The sequence below is a fragment of the Salmo salar genome, chromosome ssa02 (genome assembly GCF_905237065.1).
Source record: "Salmo salar chromosome ssa02, Ssal_v3.1, whole genome shotgun sequence".
NCBI classification, from domain to species: domain Eukaryota; kingdom Metazoa; phylum Chordata; class Actinopteri; order Salmoniformes; family Salmonidae; genus Salmo; species Salmo salar.
In genome coordinates, this window is record NC_059443.1 from 85,631,141 (window position 1) to 85,648,992 (window position 17,852).

At 40.0% G+C, this 17,852-nt stretch overlaps 1 protein-coding gene across 1 annotated transcript; it reads left to right on the plus strand.

Moving 5' to 3' along the window:
• Positions 1-1,094: 1,094 nt before the first annotated feature.
• LOC106592144 (zinc finger protein 501-like) lies at positions 1,095-17,170 on the plus strand. Its single transcript, XM_045711534.1, has 2 exons — positions 1,095-1,754; positions 15,518-17,170. The coding sequence occupies exons 1-2, from the start codon at positions 1,334-1,336 to the stop codon at positions 16,657-16,659; spliced, it is 1,563 nt and encodes a 520-aa protein (XP_045567490.1). The 5' UTR covers positions 1,095-1,333; the 3' UTR covers positions 16,660-17,170.
• Positions 17,171-17,852: the final 682 nt, after the last annotated feature.

A 17,852-nucleotide genomic window follows, 5' to 3' on the forward strand; every position in this document is an offset into this window, starting at 1 on the left:
TATTTATAAATCAGTCAGTCAGTCAGTCACCATTAAAATGACAAGAGTTGACAGCTGTATGAGTTCACCATTTACACAACATATGCTGCAACCTTTTGTAATTTTAATAGTTTGTTTCATATTGTCTGGCTTCCAACAATAGCTGAATTTGCAAAGCTAGCGAGCACCAATTCAGTTTCAGTGGTGTTTGCTATAATCTTTGCTACCCGGGTTAAATAAAGGTAAAATAAAATAAATAAATAAAAGTTCCCTTGCGACAATTTAGCTTTTGTAATGAGACCATTAAATATATTTAAGACAATGGTAGAAGAGAGTGTAGTTCTGTTCAGTTTGGACTTCGGTTTATCGCTAACCTTATCACAGGGACTTTGAAGCACCAATTTACATCATCTGCATGCTGATCTTGGAATAAATTGACGATAGCAAAGATTCCATCTTTGACGAGGCCACATAAATGGAATAGGTACTAGCTAGCTTAATAGTTAATATTTGCGTGCTAGCTCTGCATATTCAGCTAGTGTGTGTGCGCGATTGACTGGATTAACCTCACGTCAGTTACGTTCATTGAGTGACAGTAGATACGACCCCTCTGTTACCTTGCCAACTAAGGAACTGGCAGTGGATCAAACCATTGTGAGGCAAAGGGTGGGGGGTCGCAATCTTTTGAAACTTAAAAACGCGCTATTAAGTGTCTATAATCAGCACAATTGCTTTCATTGCGTATTATTAATATTATTTAAATTACATAGTTATGTTTCAGTGATATATTGGGGGGGACAAATCATATTTTTCCCAGGATGGGGGGGTCGTGTCCCCCCCGGGATTTCCGCCCCTGGAAATATGTAATAACGCAAAAACATAACTGTTTGTACATATTGGTAACCAGATCGTGCATACAACTAAGTTACCAAGTCTTTAACCACACTGTGTTGTTACACTGGTGAGTAAAAACTCATGCTTCCTGCCCTTTAACTTTTTGTCTGAAAATTAAATATAGATTTTACTCAACTGCGTTACCCACTCCAGTCAACAGATGGCGATGTGCGACTAAGACGATGCTGCTAGTGTGACGTATTATCTAGTGGACGGAACGCTTCTTTCAACAGCGGCAACAGTGAGTCAGCCACCTCCGTAGCTTGCTAGCCAAAATAGCCGAACCAATCAAGCTCTGTAGACGCTTTCGTGTATATTAGCCAATGTGTTTTATACACACTCCTGTCGTCTAGTTAGTTATCCGATTTAATTTCATATTTACGGTGTTGTTGTTATTAGTCAACTAGCGGGCTGGTTAAGTTAGCATTAGCATTAGCCTAGCTAGCTAACATCCCCGAACATGAGCTCACTAAGCTACTCTCCTCCTGCTAAAGAAGAGATCTGCTGGACGGAGAAAGAAGCTCTCGTGAAAGAGGAGGAGGAAGAGGAGGCTGTTACAATACAAAAACAAGTAGAGGGTGAGACTGTTACCGTGAAAGAAGAAGAGAAAGACGTTACAGTGAAAGCAGAGGAAGACGCGTTCAGAGTGAAAGAGGAGGAGGATGTTACAGATAAAGAAGAGAAGGAAGAGAAAGAGGAGGATGCAGTTTTTGGAGTGAAAGAGGAGGAAAGGGAGATGACTGTCACATCGAAGAAGGAGAACGAGGAAGAAGAAGAGGAAACTGGATATCTGGACCCGGTTTCCCAAACGCATCTTAAGGGTTCTAACGATGAAGTTAGCCGTAAGATGGTTTTGGGAAAACGGGCCCTGATTAACACTAGTAAGTACTGTCTTAAAAACAGAGGCACAAACTCTGCAGTTGTTGAACTGATGTGTGATGTTAAAGGGGAAATCTGCAATTGCTACATCCACATTTGGACTTTTAAATTATTTATTTATAGCCATTGATTCTTGAAGAATATAACACATGCCTCGTGGACTTAGTTCAACTGTTGTACCCCATCAGAACCCCAAATAAGCTTGTTTTTTTTTTACTCCAATGTTTAGAAACAATGTAAACCAACAGCCTCAACGTGGTTAAAACTATAATGTTGATATCATTGCATCCGTAGGTCCGTCTATGAATTTGAGAGTAGTTACATTTCTCCAGACCCATCATCATCTTATTAGCAAAACAGTGGTGGAATGACAGCTTTGTTGTTGTTTAAACTGCAGATTGGTTGATTGATTGATGTGGCTTTTTTAAAGGGACAACCTAGGGTTTAAACAGAAACAAAATGTCAGCCCTGCGACTTGGTTTGGTAAACAGCTGAGAGATGGGGGGGGGGCTGGAGAAATGTAACCACTCTTAAATTCATATAGAAAGCTATTGTAGCAACCTTAACCCAAAACCTAGCGACCTCGTCAAGAAGTTCAGACATCTTGGCATAACAGTTATAAGGTGTTGGCTTGACAGTCGCTGGGCCCAGGTTTGAGTAAAGCTTAGGGCAACCCCCTGAATTCACTACACTATGAATACAAGGACTGGCCATCCATAAGGTCAAAATGATAGTTTAACCAGGTTTCTAGGCTATATAGTATATTCTAGAATTGCCAGTGTAGATTTCCTGTGGGGGTCAAATTGTTAGAGCTGTGAAGTTATTGAATAATTTTTAGGCAATTTTTTTTACTCCATTACATTAAAGGCGAAACACCCTAGATTTCAATAACATTAATGAATTGGTTTGAAACCTTTGTTTTAAACCCTTCTCAAAGTTGGTCCCTTGAAGGATTTGTAAAAAACGGTTTATTATAAAACTTTATATTATTTAACCTTTTTTTAACTAGGCAAGTCAGTTAAGAACAAATTCTTATTTACAATGACGGCCTTCCCCAGCCAAACCCAGACAATGCTGGGCCAATTGTGCGACGCCCTATTGGACTCCCAATCACGGCCGGTTGGGATCCAGCCTGGAATTCAACCAGGGTCTGTAGTGACGCCTCAAGCACTGAGATGCAGTGCCTTAGACCGCTGCGCCACTCTGGAGCCCAACATTGACTAACGTTGTTTAGCATGCATAACTTCTGGTGATTGAAGCTTACTTGTGTTCCCCCGGTGTTAGGGCAACCCCTTTCTTATTTTATATTCATGGGGTTGGAGAGAGAAGCGGGGCTTCTGTCCTCTTCAGATGAGGAAGCAAACCCCCGAGCATCTGGCGAGGGGTATCCCCGGAGTGAGGGGACTTAGCATGGGTCTGAGCGACCAGTGAGCTGCTCCACAAAAACATTACTGTGACGATATTTCGTTTTATTACGGCAAATGGGGTACTACGTCAGCCGTTGCCAGAGCCCGCTGTGCCAAGTTTTCTTGACTCATACCCTGACTTTTTAAAAGGGATTTCGTGGCAATTAGCTTTGGAACCGCATGACAACTTGAACGCTATTGTTCGACTGTCTCTTGGACGGGCGTTATACATTTTGGCATTTACTGGAAAAGTTTAAAAGTTTTTGTTTACTAGCCTGCCTATTGAATTTGGAATGCACTGTACAGGTCATGTCTGAAACTCACTGAGATAATTCCGTTGATACAGCAGTAGCAATACAGGGATATAACATCTACAGAAAAGACAGGAATGCTGTTGGGGGAGCTGTTGCTGTATACAGTGCATTCAGAAATTATTCAGACCCGTTGACTTTTTCCACATTTTGTTACGTTAAAGTCTTATTCTAAAATTGATTAAATTGTTGTTTTTCCTCAATATACACAATACCCCATAATGAGAAAACAAAAACATGATTTTAGAAAATGTTGCTAATTATTCATAAGTATTCAGACCCTTTACTCAGTACTTTGTTGAAGCGCTTTTCGTAACGATTACCGCCTTGAGTCTTCTTGGGTATGACGTAACAAGCTTGGCACACCTGCGTTTGGGGAGTTTCTGCCATTTCGTCTCTGCAGATCCTTTCAAGCTCTGTCAGGTTGGATGGGGAGCGTCACTGCATGGCTATTTTCAGAGATGTTTATTTTTTATACTTTGTTTTTATTGTAGGAACACAAAGAAAGTACAAAAAAGTCAAATAAAAGAACAAAAAAGATCTGGCAGTTACAGTGCACGTCATACCTTCATCATATTAGTTACATTGACATCTTTGAATTAGACCTTTTCCAAGTACGAACCCCATTTCTCCCAGTATTCCTGACCTCTCTCCTCTTGTGTTCTTAAAGCAAAGGTCATACGCTCCATGTGGTGTATTTCTTTTACAATGTCTATCCATTGTGTCACTGTGGGAGGGTCTTTTTGTAGCCATTTCCCAGTGACAGCCTTTTTACTGGCTGCCAGTAGGACCTTCAAGAGGTACTTTTCTCTATTGTGTAAGTTGTCAGGTATTTCACCCAAGTACAAAGAAATGAATGTTTGTTCTATGTCAAATCCCATTATTTTTCCAATGTTAGATCTTATTTCTCCCCAGTAGGTTTCGATTGCGGGGCAAGTCCAAAAGATGTGAGAGTGATCCACCCTCGATAGGCCGCATTCTCTCCAACAAGGATGTAGGGAGCCAGTCTGTTTTGATTTCAGTTTAGGTGTTATGAAGAAACGTACAACATTTTTCCAACTGAATTCTCTCCATGACCTTGAGTTGGTGGAGCTTTGTTGAGTCTATGTTCAACCATGTTTCATCAGTTATTTCAATGTTAAGTTCCTCCTCCCATTTCTTTTTAATATAGTTTGTAGGATGTTTCTTTGACGATTAAATACCCAAGTAGAGATTTGAGTTTTTTTGTTACTCCAAGTTGTATGCGTTAGTTAATACTTGGATTAATTTTGGAGGTGATCGAGGGTCAGTCACTTTTATCTCCCTTAAGAAATAGTGTCAAACTTGTAGGTATCTGTAAAAATCTTGTTTATCCAAGCCATGTTTTTTACTCAGGTCCTGGAAGTTATCTAGGTCCCCATTCCTTATAATTGTACTGAATGATGTGATGCCTTTCTGCGTCCATTGTTTAAATCTGTCCAGAGTTGCAGGGATGAAGCTGGGGTCATATGTGGGCCAACTTAGCAGTTTGATCTCTCTGTCTAATTTATTTTGCTTAACTACACTAAACCATGTCTTCAGAGATAAATTAATCCACTGATTTTGTCTACTGTATATTTCTATTACCATGTCCTTGTTTCCCAAAACTGACTGTATGGGTGTCTCTGTCACAGTAGTCTCAATGTCTTTCCATTTGGATTCTGAATTGCACCAACACACCAGAGCTCTCAATTGGTCTGACACATACATCTTTTAGGTTTGGTAAGGCCATACCCCCACAGTTGTTTGGTAATTGTAATGTTGTATATCTAATTATTGGTCTCCTACTGTTCCAGATAAACCTTGATATCCGTTTATCCCATTCCTTAAACTGTTTAGGTGGGATTTCTATGGGCAGTGATTGGAACAAATACAGTAACCTCGGCAGGATGTTCATTTTGATTGTTTCAATTCTACTACTAAGATCTAAGGGAAGTGAATTCCACCTGTCTAGGTCATCACATATTTTCTTGTTGTTGTGATCGTAATTCAATAAAGTTTGGGTGTGTCTTTTGGTAGATATACTCCAAGATATTTAATGGATGAAGAGGTCCAGTGGAAGTTATACCTACTCTTCAGCTCTTCCTGTGGGGTGTAATTATATACTAGGGCTTGGGTCTTGTGTACGTTAAGCACATACCCTGAATATGTTCCAAATGTTTGTAAAACATCCATCAATCTAGGTCCACTTGAGCCTGGGTCTTTAAGGAATAACAGAACGTCATCAGCATACATGCATATCTTATGTTCACTGCCCCTTATTGTTATTCCCTCTAAGGTTGGGTCCTGTCTTATTGCCTGTGCTAATGGTTCGAGGTAAAAGGAGAAGAGTGTGGGTGAAAGATTACAGCCTTGTCTTGCCCCTCGCTCTAATTTTATCGTTCGTGACAAATGTCCATTTATCTTTATTCTAGCGGTCGGACATGAATACGGTGTTTTGATGCACTGAATCACTTCTTTGTTGAAACCAAATCTTTCCATAACTTGGAATAGGTAATCCCATCCCACTGAATCAAATGCTTTTTCTGCATCTAGACTGATTTAATATTGCACTTGTCTTATTCTGAGTAATGTAGTCCATGACATGTAGTGTTCTCCTTATATTGTCCTGTGTCTGCCTATTTTGTATGAAACCAGTTTGATCTCCGTCAAGCAATTCTGGGATTATGTTCTTCATTCTTTTGGCTATTATTGATGCATATAGTTTATAATCCGTGTTAAGAATTGCGATAGGTCTATATGAACTGCATTCCTTCTTATCTTTACCCTCTTTTGGGATTACAGATATGATGGCCTCTCTCCATGACGGTGGGAGACCCCCCCCCTCCCGCAGAGTCCAGTTAAAACAGGCCTTAAGTAGAGGTGTTAGTTGTTCTCTGAAGGTCTTGAACCATTCTGAAGGGAAGCCATCAGTGCCTGGAGACTTGTTTACTTTTAGTTGAGATATTGCTTTATTAATTTCGTCGGTGGATATTTCTAAAGTTAGTCTATCATTTTGCTCTGTCCCAATTGAGGGGAGATCAAGTGAGTTAAAAAAATGCTCTATTGTCTGTGCATCTGCCTTCTCTGGTTGTTTGTACAGATTTGTGTAATATGATTCAAATGCATTCTGTATTTCATCCAATTTGCATGTGATCTTTGTTTTGGGGTCTTTTATTTTGAAAATGGTATTCTGTGCTTGTTGTTTCCTGAGTCTCCATGCTAGTAATTTGGTTGCCTTTGAGCCTGCTTCATAATATCGTTGTTTCAGGAACCTGAGCTTTTTTCTCTACTTCTTCTCTATAAATCTGGTCAACTTCCTGTTTTACCTTTTGAATCTCTCGTAATAGAAGAGGATCTTTGTATTGACTATGAGATCGTTCTAAGTTTCTTAGTGTTTCCTGTCATTTCAGCAGTTTCTGTGCTTTAATCTTTTTCTTGAGCGATGATGTGGCTATGATCTTTCCTCTAATAACCGCTGCATCCCACAATGTAGCAGAAGATACCTCCCCGTTATCGTTATTCTCCAGATAGATGTTCAATTCTGTCTTTATTGATTCCTTGAATGCTGGATCATTCAGCATGCTTGTATTAAGTCTCCATAGAGTATTTCTTGGTTTGCTATCAAGGTGTAGAGTAAGGTAAACTCCATTATGATCTGATAAGTCGCTCTGCCCGATCCTACAATCCTTAAGCCTGTGTCTATCTGCACTGTACATGAAAAAAATAGTCTAACCTGGAGTGTTCAGTGTGGCAGGCTGAGTAAAAAGTATATTCCTTATCGGTCTTGTGGGTGTCACGCCATACATCGAGCAGTCCTAGATCCTGCAATATCCTATTGATCTTTTTAGCAACTAGACTATTTTGATTTGTGCTGTCCAATTTTGAGTTTAAAGTCATGTTAAAATCCCCTCCACAGATATGAGTGCCAGAGGTTTCTGTGGCAATTAAATCAAACACCATCCCGTAGAAGACCATGTCACTCCCTGGGGGTGCGTATACATTAAATAATATAACTTCCTTGTTATCCAGTTTACATTTAACAAGTATAAATCTACCCTCCTTGTCTTTTATTTCTGACAATTTTTTGTTTATCTGAATTTGGGATCAAGATTGCAACTCCCCTTCTACCCATTTTGTAAGAAGAAAAAAAAGTATTCCTATATCCCATTTTCTTGAGTTTCTCGTGTTCAGGTGTGGATAAGTGAGTTTCCTGCCAGAATAGTATGTCAACTCTCTCCCGTTTCATCTTTGCTATTACCTTACTTCTCTTGATGGCACTGCCCAGTCCGTTTACATTGAGACTTATGACCTTAAATCCCCGATGATGCATCGATATAAATAAAATAAAAAGTGTGCACCATATCTGCCTGCTTATCTTGAGCCTAAAAATGAACGAAAAATCAAGAACGATAATAAAGTAAACCAAACTGGGAAAATACTCTGGTATTTGGACTCCCATGTCAGAGGACTGTCTCTTGCCTCTGGGGTTTGAGGGGATGAGCCTGTCCGCAGGAGGGGCCCCTCGCTCAGATATGAAAATGCGTGACGTAGTCACAAACAAGACCTGTTGGAAACTAAAATAATAAGGGCGCCTATTTCGTCGCTTACATTGGTTAATTACAAGTGAAAACTATATCGGTCATACGTGCATATCATGAATCCTCCCCTTGAAATGTCCTTCTGTCACCCCATTGTCAATGTGTCATTAATCTTTAGTTAATATATATATATGTCAACCGTAACGTGCCGCTACTTAGTGTGTTTATAAAGAACACTTTTGGCTACTCGCCCTTGTTCAGCATTGGTGGAAAATAGGGGAGATATTTTACCTATTGCAATGTCAATCTTAACAGTTCGCGGTAACTATTAATTCTATTAAATCCGATTCAGTGTCTTCCATCTTCCCGTTGGAAATGCCTGAGTCTCTCTCGGATGTGAACGTCCTCTCACCGCAGTGGTTTCCCTCTTTCTCCATGGCTCTGCTTGTCGATAACGATCCATGGGAGAGCCTGCTCGAGTATTTCCGCCAGTGATGTCACCTTTCTCCTGGCGGTATACTCCCCTGGGATGCCCCTCGACTTCAGATCCACAGCCGCCTCGTCTGCATGCTCGTATGTAACCGGGCCATTTTCCAGAAATACCCGCATTTTTGCCGGGAATGGAGTTTGGAAGCGTATACCCTTCTCTTTAAGTGCTTTCTTAATGGGGGTGTATTCTTTCCTTTTCAGTATCTCTCCCGTGTAGTCATGATCAAAGAACACTCGTTGGCCTTGGAAGTTAACAGGCTTTTTCCAGGTTGCATGTAAGACTTTCTCTTTGAGTGAGAATTTTAGGAACCGTACTACTATTGATCTTGGTGGGGCGCCGCTGGGGGGTTTTGAGGCCAGAGCTCGGTGTGCTCTCTCAATTCCCAGGTCAGTGTTGTCTTCAAGTATGTCTTTGAATAGACCCTCCACGAATTTGGGCATAGTCTTTTTCTGCGCCCTCTACTACGTTATAAAGTCTAATGTTGTTTCGACGTGAGAAACCTTCAAGTTCTGTCACTTTTGCCTGTAGTGCGTGTTGGTTTTTCAGTGATTGTTCAAGTATTTCCTTGACTGCGGAGTTTCATGTGTCCGTTTCCCCCACTGCGCTGTTCTGCATCCCCCCATTCTTGTAGATATGCTTTGAAGTTCTAATTTGTTTTCTTTGAGTTTCTGGTTAATGTCTTTCTTGAACTCATTTAGTTATTTTCTTACATCTTCTCGAAGTTCCTGTCGTAAGCCTGTGAGCGCCTCGCGCACTTCCTCCTTTATGACCTCACGAAATGAGGGTTCTTTTGCTGCTGCTATCTTATTTGCTCTAGCATTAGCCATCTCGGGTTCATCGACGATTATATCTTCTGCTGTCTTGTTACGGGCTGTTGTAGCTCGGCGACCTTTTCCTATTTTACCCTTTTATCCATTTTGCTTAAGTTATCACAATGCTCAGAGTAAATACTTGGGGGGGGGAGAGAATATCGAGCCGATGTGCAGTATGAAAAACTAGGCAGCCATTTCGTAAGTTGCGTCACCGGAAGCCCCCTATTTTCAGATATGTTTGATCGAGTTCCAAGTCCGGGCTCTGGTTGGGCAACTCAAGGTTATTCAGAGACTTGTCCTGAAGCCACTCCTACGCTGTCTTGGCTGTGTGCTTAGGGTCGTTGTCCTGTTGGAAGTTGAACCTTCGTCCTAGTCTGAGGTCCTGAGCGCTCTGGAGCAGGTTTTCATCAAGGACCTCTCTGCACTTTGCTCCATTCGTCTTTCCTTCGATCCTGACTAGTCTCCCAGTCCCTGCTGCTGAAAAACATCACCACAGCATCATGCCACCACCATGCTTCACCTTTTGAATGGTGCCAGGTTTCCTACAGACGTGACGGTTGGCATTCAGGCCAAGGCGTTCAATCTTGGTTTCATCAGACCAGAGAATCTTGTTTCTCATGATCTGAGTCCTTTGGGTGCCTTTTTGTCAAACTCCAAGCAGGCTGTCATATACTTTATACTGAGGAGTGGCTTCCGTCTGGCCACTCTACCATAAAGGACTGACTGGTGGAGTGCTGCAGAGATGGTTGTCCTTCTGGAAGTTTCTCCCGTCTCCACAGAGGAACTCTGGAGCTCTTAGTTGTTCTAAACTTCTTCCATTTAAGAATGATGGAGGCCACTGTGTTCTTGGGGACCTTCAATGCTGCAGACATTTTTTGGTACCCTTCCCCAGATCTGTGCCTCGACACAATCCTGTCTCTGAGCTCTACGGACAATTCCTTCGACCTCAAAGCTTGGTTTTTGCTCTGACATGCACTGTTAACTGTAGATAGCTGTGTGCCTTTAAAAATCATGTCCAATCAATTGAATTCATTGAGTCTCAAACATTTCACTTTTTCATGAGGATTATTTTTTTTAAATCCATTTTAGAGTAAGTAACTTAACATAATGTGGAAAAAGGGAAGCGGTCTGAACTTTCTGAATGCACTGTATGTTCTAGGGCTGTCCCCGACTAAAACAAAATCTTGGTCAACCAAGAGTCGTCTTTTCTTTCTACCAAGCGAATGGTTGAAATTTTATAACGTGTATTTTTTCATATATAATCACACCCCATGTGTTTTAATTAAATCAACTATATGTACTGAACTTGTCTGATTCTTTAAGCACGCTGTTTGATTAAATAATTAAGACACAAAAATGACTTGAGGGAGCCGGTCATCCAGAAAACCTCTTCCCGACGCTTCTCCTCCCGCTGCTGCTGGACTTCGTAAATTCCTCTGTTATGCTCCTGAAGTGTTTGGTAATAGGCTACACCAGCGGTCGGCGGCCTTTTCCATTTGGAGTGCAAATTTATCTTACCATTTCCACCAATCTGCGTGCCAGTTATGATTTTCATATGCACATTTTCGTGGAACAGTTTCATTTAATTTACAATAGTATCTCAAATTCTTTGTCTGTGATTAATCTACATTCTAAATCTACATTAAATTATACAAATCTAAAAGTAACTATTATTGCCATTGCCAACTATGTAAAAAAAATAGCCTACATAAAGCCAACAATAAAAACATTGCAGCCTGCAGGTAGAAAATATCCTGATTTAACCTCTCTAGGGGGTGTGGGACACTACCGTCCCACCTGGCCAACACCAAGTGAAATTGTTGAGCGCCAAATTCAAAAACAGAAATACTCATTATAAAAATTCATGAAACATACAAGTGTTATACATCGGTTTAAAGATGAACTTCTTGTTAATCCAACCACGGTGTCAGATTTCAAAAAGACTTTACGGTAAAAGCAAACCATGCGATTATCTGAGAACAGCGCCCAGCAGACAAATCATTACAAATAGTAACCAGCCAAGTAGACGAGTAACAAAAGTCAGAAATAGCGCTAAAATGAATCACTTACCTTTGATCTTCATATGGTAACACTCACAAGTCTCCCAGTTACCCAATAAATGTTTGTTTTGTTCGATAATGTCCCTCTTTATATCCAAAAACCTCTTTTGTTCAGTAATCCATTGGAACAAAGCGCGGTCACAGCATGCAGACGAAAAATCAAAAAAGTACCATAAAAGTTCGTAGAAACATGTCAAACGATGTTTATAATCAATCCTCAGGTTGTTTTTGTCATAAATAATCGATCATATTTCAACCGGACAATATCTTCGTCAATAGAAAAGGAGAAACAAGAAAGGCGCGCTCCTGGTCACGCGCTGGACTCATGTCTGGAAATTTCCACTGTCCTCTCATTGAAAGTGGTGTTCCTCCCTCATTTTTCAGAGTAAAAGCCTGAAACAATGCCTAAAGACTGGCCACATGTAGTGGAAGCCATAGGGATCGTGAACTGCGTCATAAGTCTTTGTATGGTGCATAGGCTTTCAATGGAAAAACAGGCATTTCAAAATAAAGGCACTTCTTGGATGGATTTTCCTCAGGTTTTCACCTGCCATATCAGTTCTGTTATACTCAGACATTATTTTAACAGTTTTGGAAACTTTAGAGTGTTTTCTATCCACATCTACCAATTATATGCATATCCTAGCATCTGGGCCTGAGTAGCAGGCAGTTTACTTTGGGCACGCTTTTCATCCAAAATTCCGAATGCTGCCCCCTACCCTAGTTAGGTTAAAAATAAATCACATTAGCTAAGCATGACCTGTCTACAACGAACTTGAAACATTGTATCAACGATCAACTGGGTCCTCTAAAACTTGTGATAGCAAGCATGCAACATTGTATAAAATATTCTGGGCCATCAGTTTCCTGCGCCAGTGAGTTCGGGACATACACAGCTGTCGGCTATTTGTGAAAGGGATAAGAAGTGATCGGGTATTTTATGACATTTCCACTGGATCAGCGCATTACATTTTTCCCTTTCGTGCCGAGTGGTTATGGAAAAGGCGAGAGCTGAAAATATTTTACGAAAATACTTTGAGGAACTATTGTCATTTGCAATTTATTTTAATAAAGACTTTGTTTACTTGCTGTTTGAGGAGAAAAAACCAGCAAAAATTATGCACTAACCTTTGACAATCTTCATCAGATGACACTCCTAGGACATTATGTTAGACAATACATGCATTTTTTGTTCTATCAAGTTCATATTTATATCCAAAAACAGCATTTTACATTGGCGCGTGACGTTCAGAAAATGTATTTCCCCCAAAACTTCCGGTGAATCAGTACTACAATTTACAAAAATACTCGTCATAAACGTTGATAATATATTAGACTGTTATTCAAACAATTATAGATTAACATCTGAATGCAACCGCATTGACAGATTTCAAAATAACTTTACTGGGAAAGCACACTTTGCAATAATCTGAGTACTGTGCTCAGAAAAATACACTACGCAATACAGATAGCCGTCATCTAAGTGCATAAATAGCATTAGAAATATTTACTTACCTTTAATAATCTTCATCAGAAGGCACTTCCAGGAATCCCCGGTCCACAACAAATGTTGTTTTGTTCGATAAAGTTCATAATTTATGTCCAAATAACTCCATGTTGTTTGCGTGTTCAGTAAGCTACTCAAAATGTAGGACGCTCGAGGAAAATGTTACGACGAAAAGTCCCCCAAAAAATCTATTTACGTTCGTTCAAACATGTCAAACGTTGTATAGCATCAATCTTTAGGGCCTTTAGAACGTGAAGATTCAGTAATATTTCAACCGGACCATTCCTGTGTCTTGAAAAACGTTTTGGAACAGCTTCCTCTCTCGTGAACGCGTGCCAATGAAGTGATGTCATTCCCTGGGACACCAACTTCCCAGCCTTCTCATTCGGTCTCTGTTCATCATAGATGCCTCAAACAACTTTCTAAAGACTGTTGACATCTAACGGAAGCCCTAGGAAGTGCAAAATGAATACTTAGTCACTGTGTGTTCGATTGGCAATGACTTGAAAAACCTACAGGCACCAGATTTTAATTTCCTGCTTGTATTTTTCTCAGGTTTTTGCCTGCCATATGAGTTCTGTTATACTTACAGACACCATTCAAACAGTTTTAGAAACTTCAGAGTGTTTTCTATCCAAATCTACTAATAATATGCATATTCTAGTTTCTGGGCCAGAGTAGTAACCTGTTCTAATTGGGTACGTTTTTCATCCGGATGTGAAAATACTGCCCCCTAGCCCAGACAGGTTAAGACAATCAGAAATACTATCAGACATCTCCAAATAGGCACATTTATAGGCCTATATTTGTGCTTAGTCCAGGTAGACTAGTCCTACTTCTATATGTGTAATCAGGTGGGTGTCCTTACTCAACATTGACAGGAGTGTTTCAAACAAAACACAATGAATAAATTGTCAAAACTGACGTATCTTGCGGGGTCAGGTCTGGGTGGTCTGCCATGGGCCGTTTCATTTAGTATCCGTTTGGGTTGGCATGGGGAATGATTATATTTCCCCATAGTATGTTGTACCGAAGTTGACCGACTGAAAGGGAGTAACTTTGACTATAATTACTGTTCCCTGAAGGAGGGAAACGAGGTACAACACTTGTTCTAATTTAAGGAATAAATTGAGCCTCACTCTCATCACCTGTGGAAGGCGGGGCTTCCAGCGATGTGCCGATTTAATAGTATGTTGTACCTAGTTTCTCTCCTTCAGGGAACAGTAGTTATAGTCATAACGTTAAGCTTGTCATATGATGAACTTCAACTTAAACACTCGATCTTGCTGTGGGACAGTTTTTGTATTCAGATCTCTGAAATGCACTTGAACTACGTAACATTTAGTGTCTCCTTATGTTACGTTGGGAAAACAGTTTATGGGCACAGAAATCCTAAATCATTTCAGAGTTTGCTAAATCCAATGGATCTAACCGAGTCACCTTAACTTTATTGACAACACTCAAATCGGTACTGTCATAAACGCGGTTCTTCAATAATTACACATAATACTGTAGCTGTTTAGTTAGTCACATGTTCAACTATCATCAGCCGATCCAGGAAATCATTTTCTGAATGACAGTCAAATGACAAACATCAACAACCAAAGTGCTTCTTCATTCATTACTCTGGTAAAGATAGTTATGCCGTGCTCCATGTTGGATCCAACATCCCTAACAAATTGATGTTTATAATGTTATTGTCTGGTTGATTTACAGTAGGGTCTCGTTAGTCTGTTTGGACACAGAGATCCTTAGCTCATAATGTGTAGAGAACTGTTCCTTGATGGATAGTCTATTGTACAACACACAGAGCTATTTTCCTTTATTCAGGACATTTAGAATGACAACACATTACAGAGTAGCCTAGTGGGATTATTCACAGAATTATCTGGTTATGAAATGTCATGACAAAGACATTTTAGTTTCCATATTTCACCTGAAATATTAAATGATTTATAGTCCTAGGTCTGTTATTGTTAGGTGAAGTTATGGGTCCTATAGTAGGTCTATGTTATTGTTAGGTGATGTTATGGGTCCTACAGTAGGTCTATGTTATTGTTAGGTGAAGTTATGGGTCCTACAGTAGGTCTATGTTATTGTTAGGTGAAGTTATGGGTCCTATAGTAGGTCTATGTTATTGTTAGGTGAAGTTATGGGTCCTACAGTAGGTCTATGGTATTGGTATAACTAGTAGTTTCCGCAACTGAAATGTGAAATGTACTCATAAGCAACCTGGTAATGGAGCAAAGCATTTTTGCTCCAGGCAGATATACTACATCCTTAACTATCGGTTTCCTCATTAGCATGGAGGAGTTTCTGCAACCAAATTGCGTGTGCATCGCCCTCATGCGCCAATTTTAGCTAACACAGAAAGGGGCCTATATTGGAGACCAAAAGTCGTCTGGCACACTGCTTAGGATTTCAACAACTTTATTAACTTATTTCTAGCCTACAATCATCGATGTTACTTCTAATGTGAAAACAAGACAAAATATGACTTGTTGCTCACTTGACTGTCTTAAGATAATTGTAACATTCATTACAGACATCAATTGTTGTACAACATCATCTATCATGTTGGCATCACCTTTTACAGTGGGTTTCTGCTGTTGTGGCCCTTTAACCATCTGTCTTACTTTAGGAGAGAGACTTGACTACTGTGGATCCTCTGGGGAGTCTCTACAACATCAGGATGCTGACGAGGCAGAGAAGAGTCTCTCCACATCAGAGGACCTCAAGACACACCAGCGGAGACCCACAGTGAAGAAATCTCACCGCTGCTCTGACTGTGGGAAAGGTTGCAAATCTTCATCAGAACTTAAAATACACCAGCGAGTACACACAGGAGAGAAATCTCACCACTGTTTTGATTGTGGGAAGAGTTACTTAAGATCAAATTCACTAAAAGTACACATGAGAATTCACACGGGAGAGAAACCTTATAGCTGTGATCAATGTGGGAAGAGTTTTACTCGCTCAAACGGCCTGATAGTACATCTGAGAGCACACACAGGAGAGAAACCATATAGCTGTATTCAATGTGGGAAGAGTTTTACTAGCTCAAGCTGCCTGATAGTACATCTGAGAGCACACACAGGAGAGAAACATTATAGCTGTAATCAATGTGAGAAGAGTTTTACTCGGTCAAGCAGCCTGGTATCACACCAGAGAAAACACACAGGAGAGAAACCTTATAGCTGTGATCAATGTTGGATGAGTTTTACTCAGGCAAGCAACCTGGTATCACACCAGAGAACACACACAGGAGAGAAACCTTATAGCTGTGATCAATGTGGGAAGAGTTTTACTCAGTCAAGCAGCCTGGTATCACACCAGAGAACACACACAGGAGAGAAACCTTATAGCTGTGATCAATGTGGGAAAAGTTTTACTACATCTAGCCATCTGACTATACACCAGAGAACACACACAGGAGAGAAGCCTTATAGCTGTACTCAATGTGGGAAGAGTTTTGTTACTTCTAGCCATTTGATTTTACACCAGAGAACACACACAGGAGAGAAACCTTATAGCTGTAAGCAATGTGGGAAGAGTTGTACCCGGTCAAGCAACCTGGTATCACACCAGAGAACACACACAGGATTGAAACCTTATAGCTGTGATCAATGTGGGAAGAGTTTTGCTACATCTAGCCATCTGACTATACACCGAAGAACACACACAGGAGAGAAATCTTATAGCTGTAATCGATGTGGGACGAGATTCTATGATAAAAGATCTCTAAATAAACATCAGAAAATACATGATGGAGTTGTTTCATGATATCAATGAAATTATGTCACAATGTAGAATGTTTAAACATTGTAGTAGGATTATTTTAGTGATGTCACAATGTACAACCATAAACGTCATTATGGGGTATTGTTTGTAGATTGATTTGGAAAACAATATTATTTAATACATTTTAGAATAAGGCTTTAACGTAACAAAATGTGGAAAAAGTCAAGGGTTTTGAATACTTTCTAAATGCTCTGAATATGCTGTTGGTTTACTGTTAGAATAAGTTGTATGACTACACCAATACTGTTAAAGCAACGATGCAGAGACCTAGAAAATGCATGGCCAACCTTGCTGCTAGAGATCTAGCTACTGGGTGTGCAGGTTTCTGTTCCAGCCCTGCACTAACAGCTGACATTGTGCTGATTATTTGGATTAGACACTATTGTCTATTAAGTCATGTCTTGTTGTGGAGTCAGATGGACTTCTAAATCCACGGCCCATTTCCACAGCTGTTCTTTATGATAGGAAATAAAGTGGGGATTCACACAATCAACTATAGTGTCTTTTTGGGTCATTGAACATTCCCTGTTTGTCTGTTTTATTAGGTTGTTACTCTAATTAAGTCTGATATTGCACAATACACAGAATGAATGTTGTGGGTATTTAATTCTGCTACATTAAATTATTTTAAGCTTTATTTCACTAGGCAAGACAGTTTTAGAACAAATACTTATTTACAATGATGGCCTACCATGGAACAGTGGGTTAAACCTCTTACATCTAGATTTTCCGCTAGCAGAACACCGCTCCAATATCCAATGATAGGGCGTGGCGCGAATTACAAACTCCTCAAAAATCCCAAAACTTCAATTTTTCAAACATATGACTATTTTACACCATTTTAAAGACAAGACTCTCCTTTATCTAACCACACTGTCCGATTTCAAAAAGGCTTTACAGCGAAAGCAAAACATTAGATTATGTCAGCAGAGTACCCAACCAGAAATAATCAGACACCCATTTTTCAAGCTAGCATATGTCACAAAAACCAAAACCACAGCTAAATGCAGCACTAACCTTTGATGATCTTCATCAGATGACACTCCTAGGACATTATGTTATACAATATATGCATGTTTTGTTCAATCTAGTTCATATTTATATCAAAAACCAGCTTTTTACATTAGCATGTGACGTTCAGAACTAGCATACCCACCGAAACCTCCGGTGAATTT

Coding starts and splice junctions, on each gene's coding strand:
- LOC106592144 (XM_045711534.1), top strand. CDS start 1,334: ATGAGCTCACTAAGCTACTCTCCTCCTGCTAAAGAAGAGATCTGCTGG. Junction 1,755..15,517: donor ACGGGCCCTGATTAACACTA/GTAAGTACTGTC, acceptor GTCTTACTTTAG/GAGAGAGACTTGACTACTGT.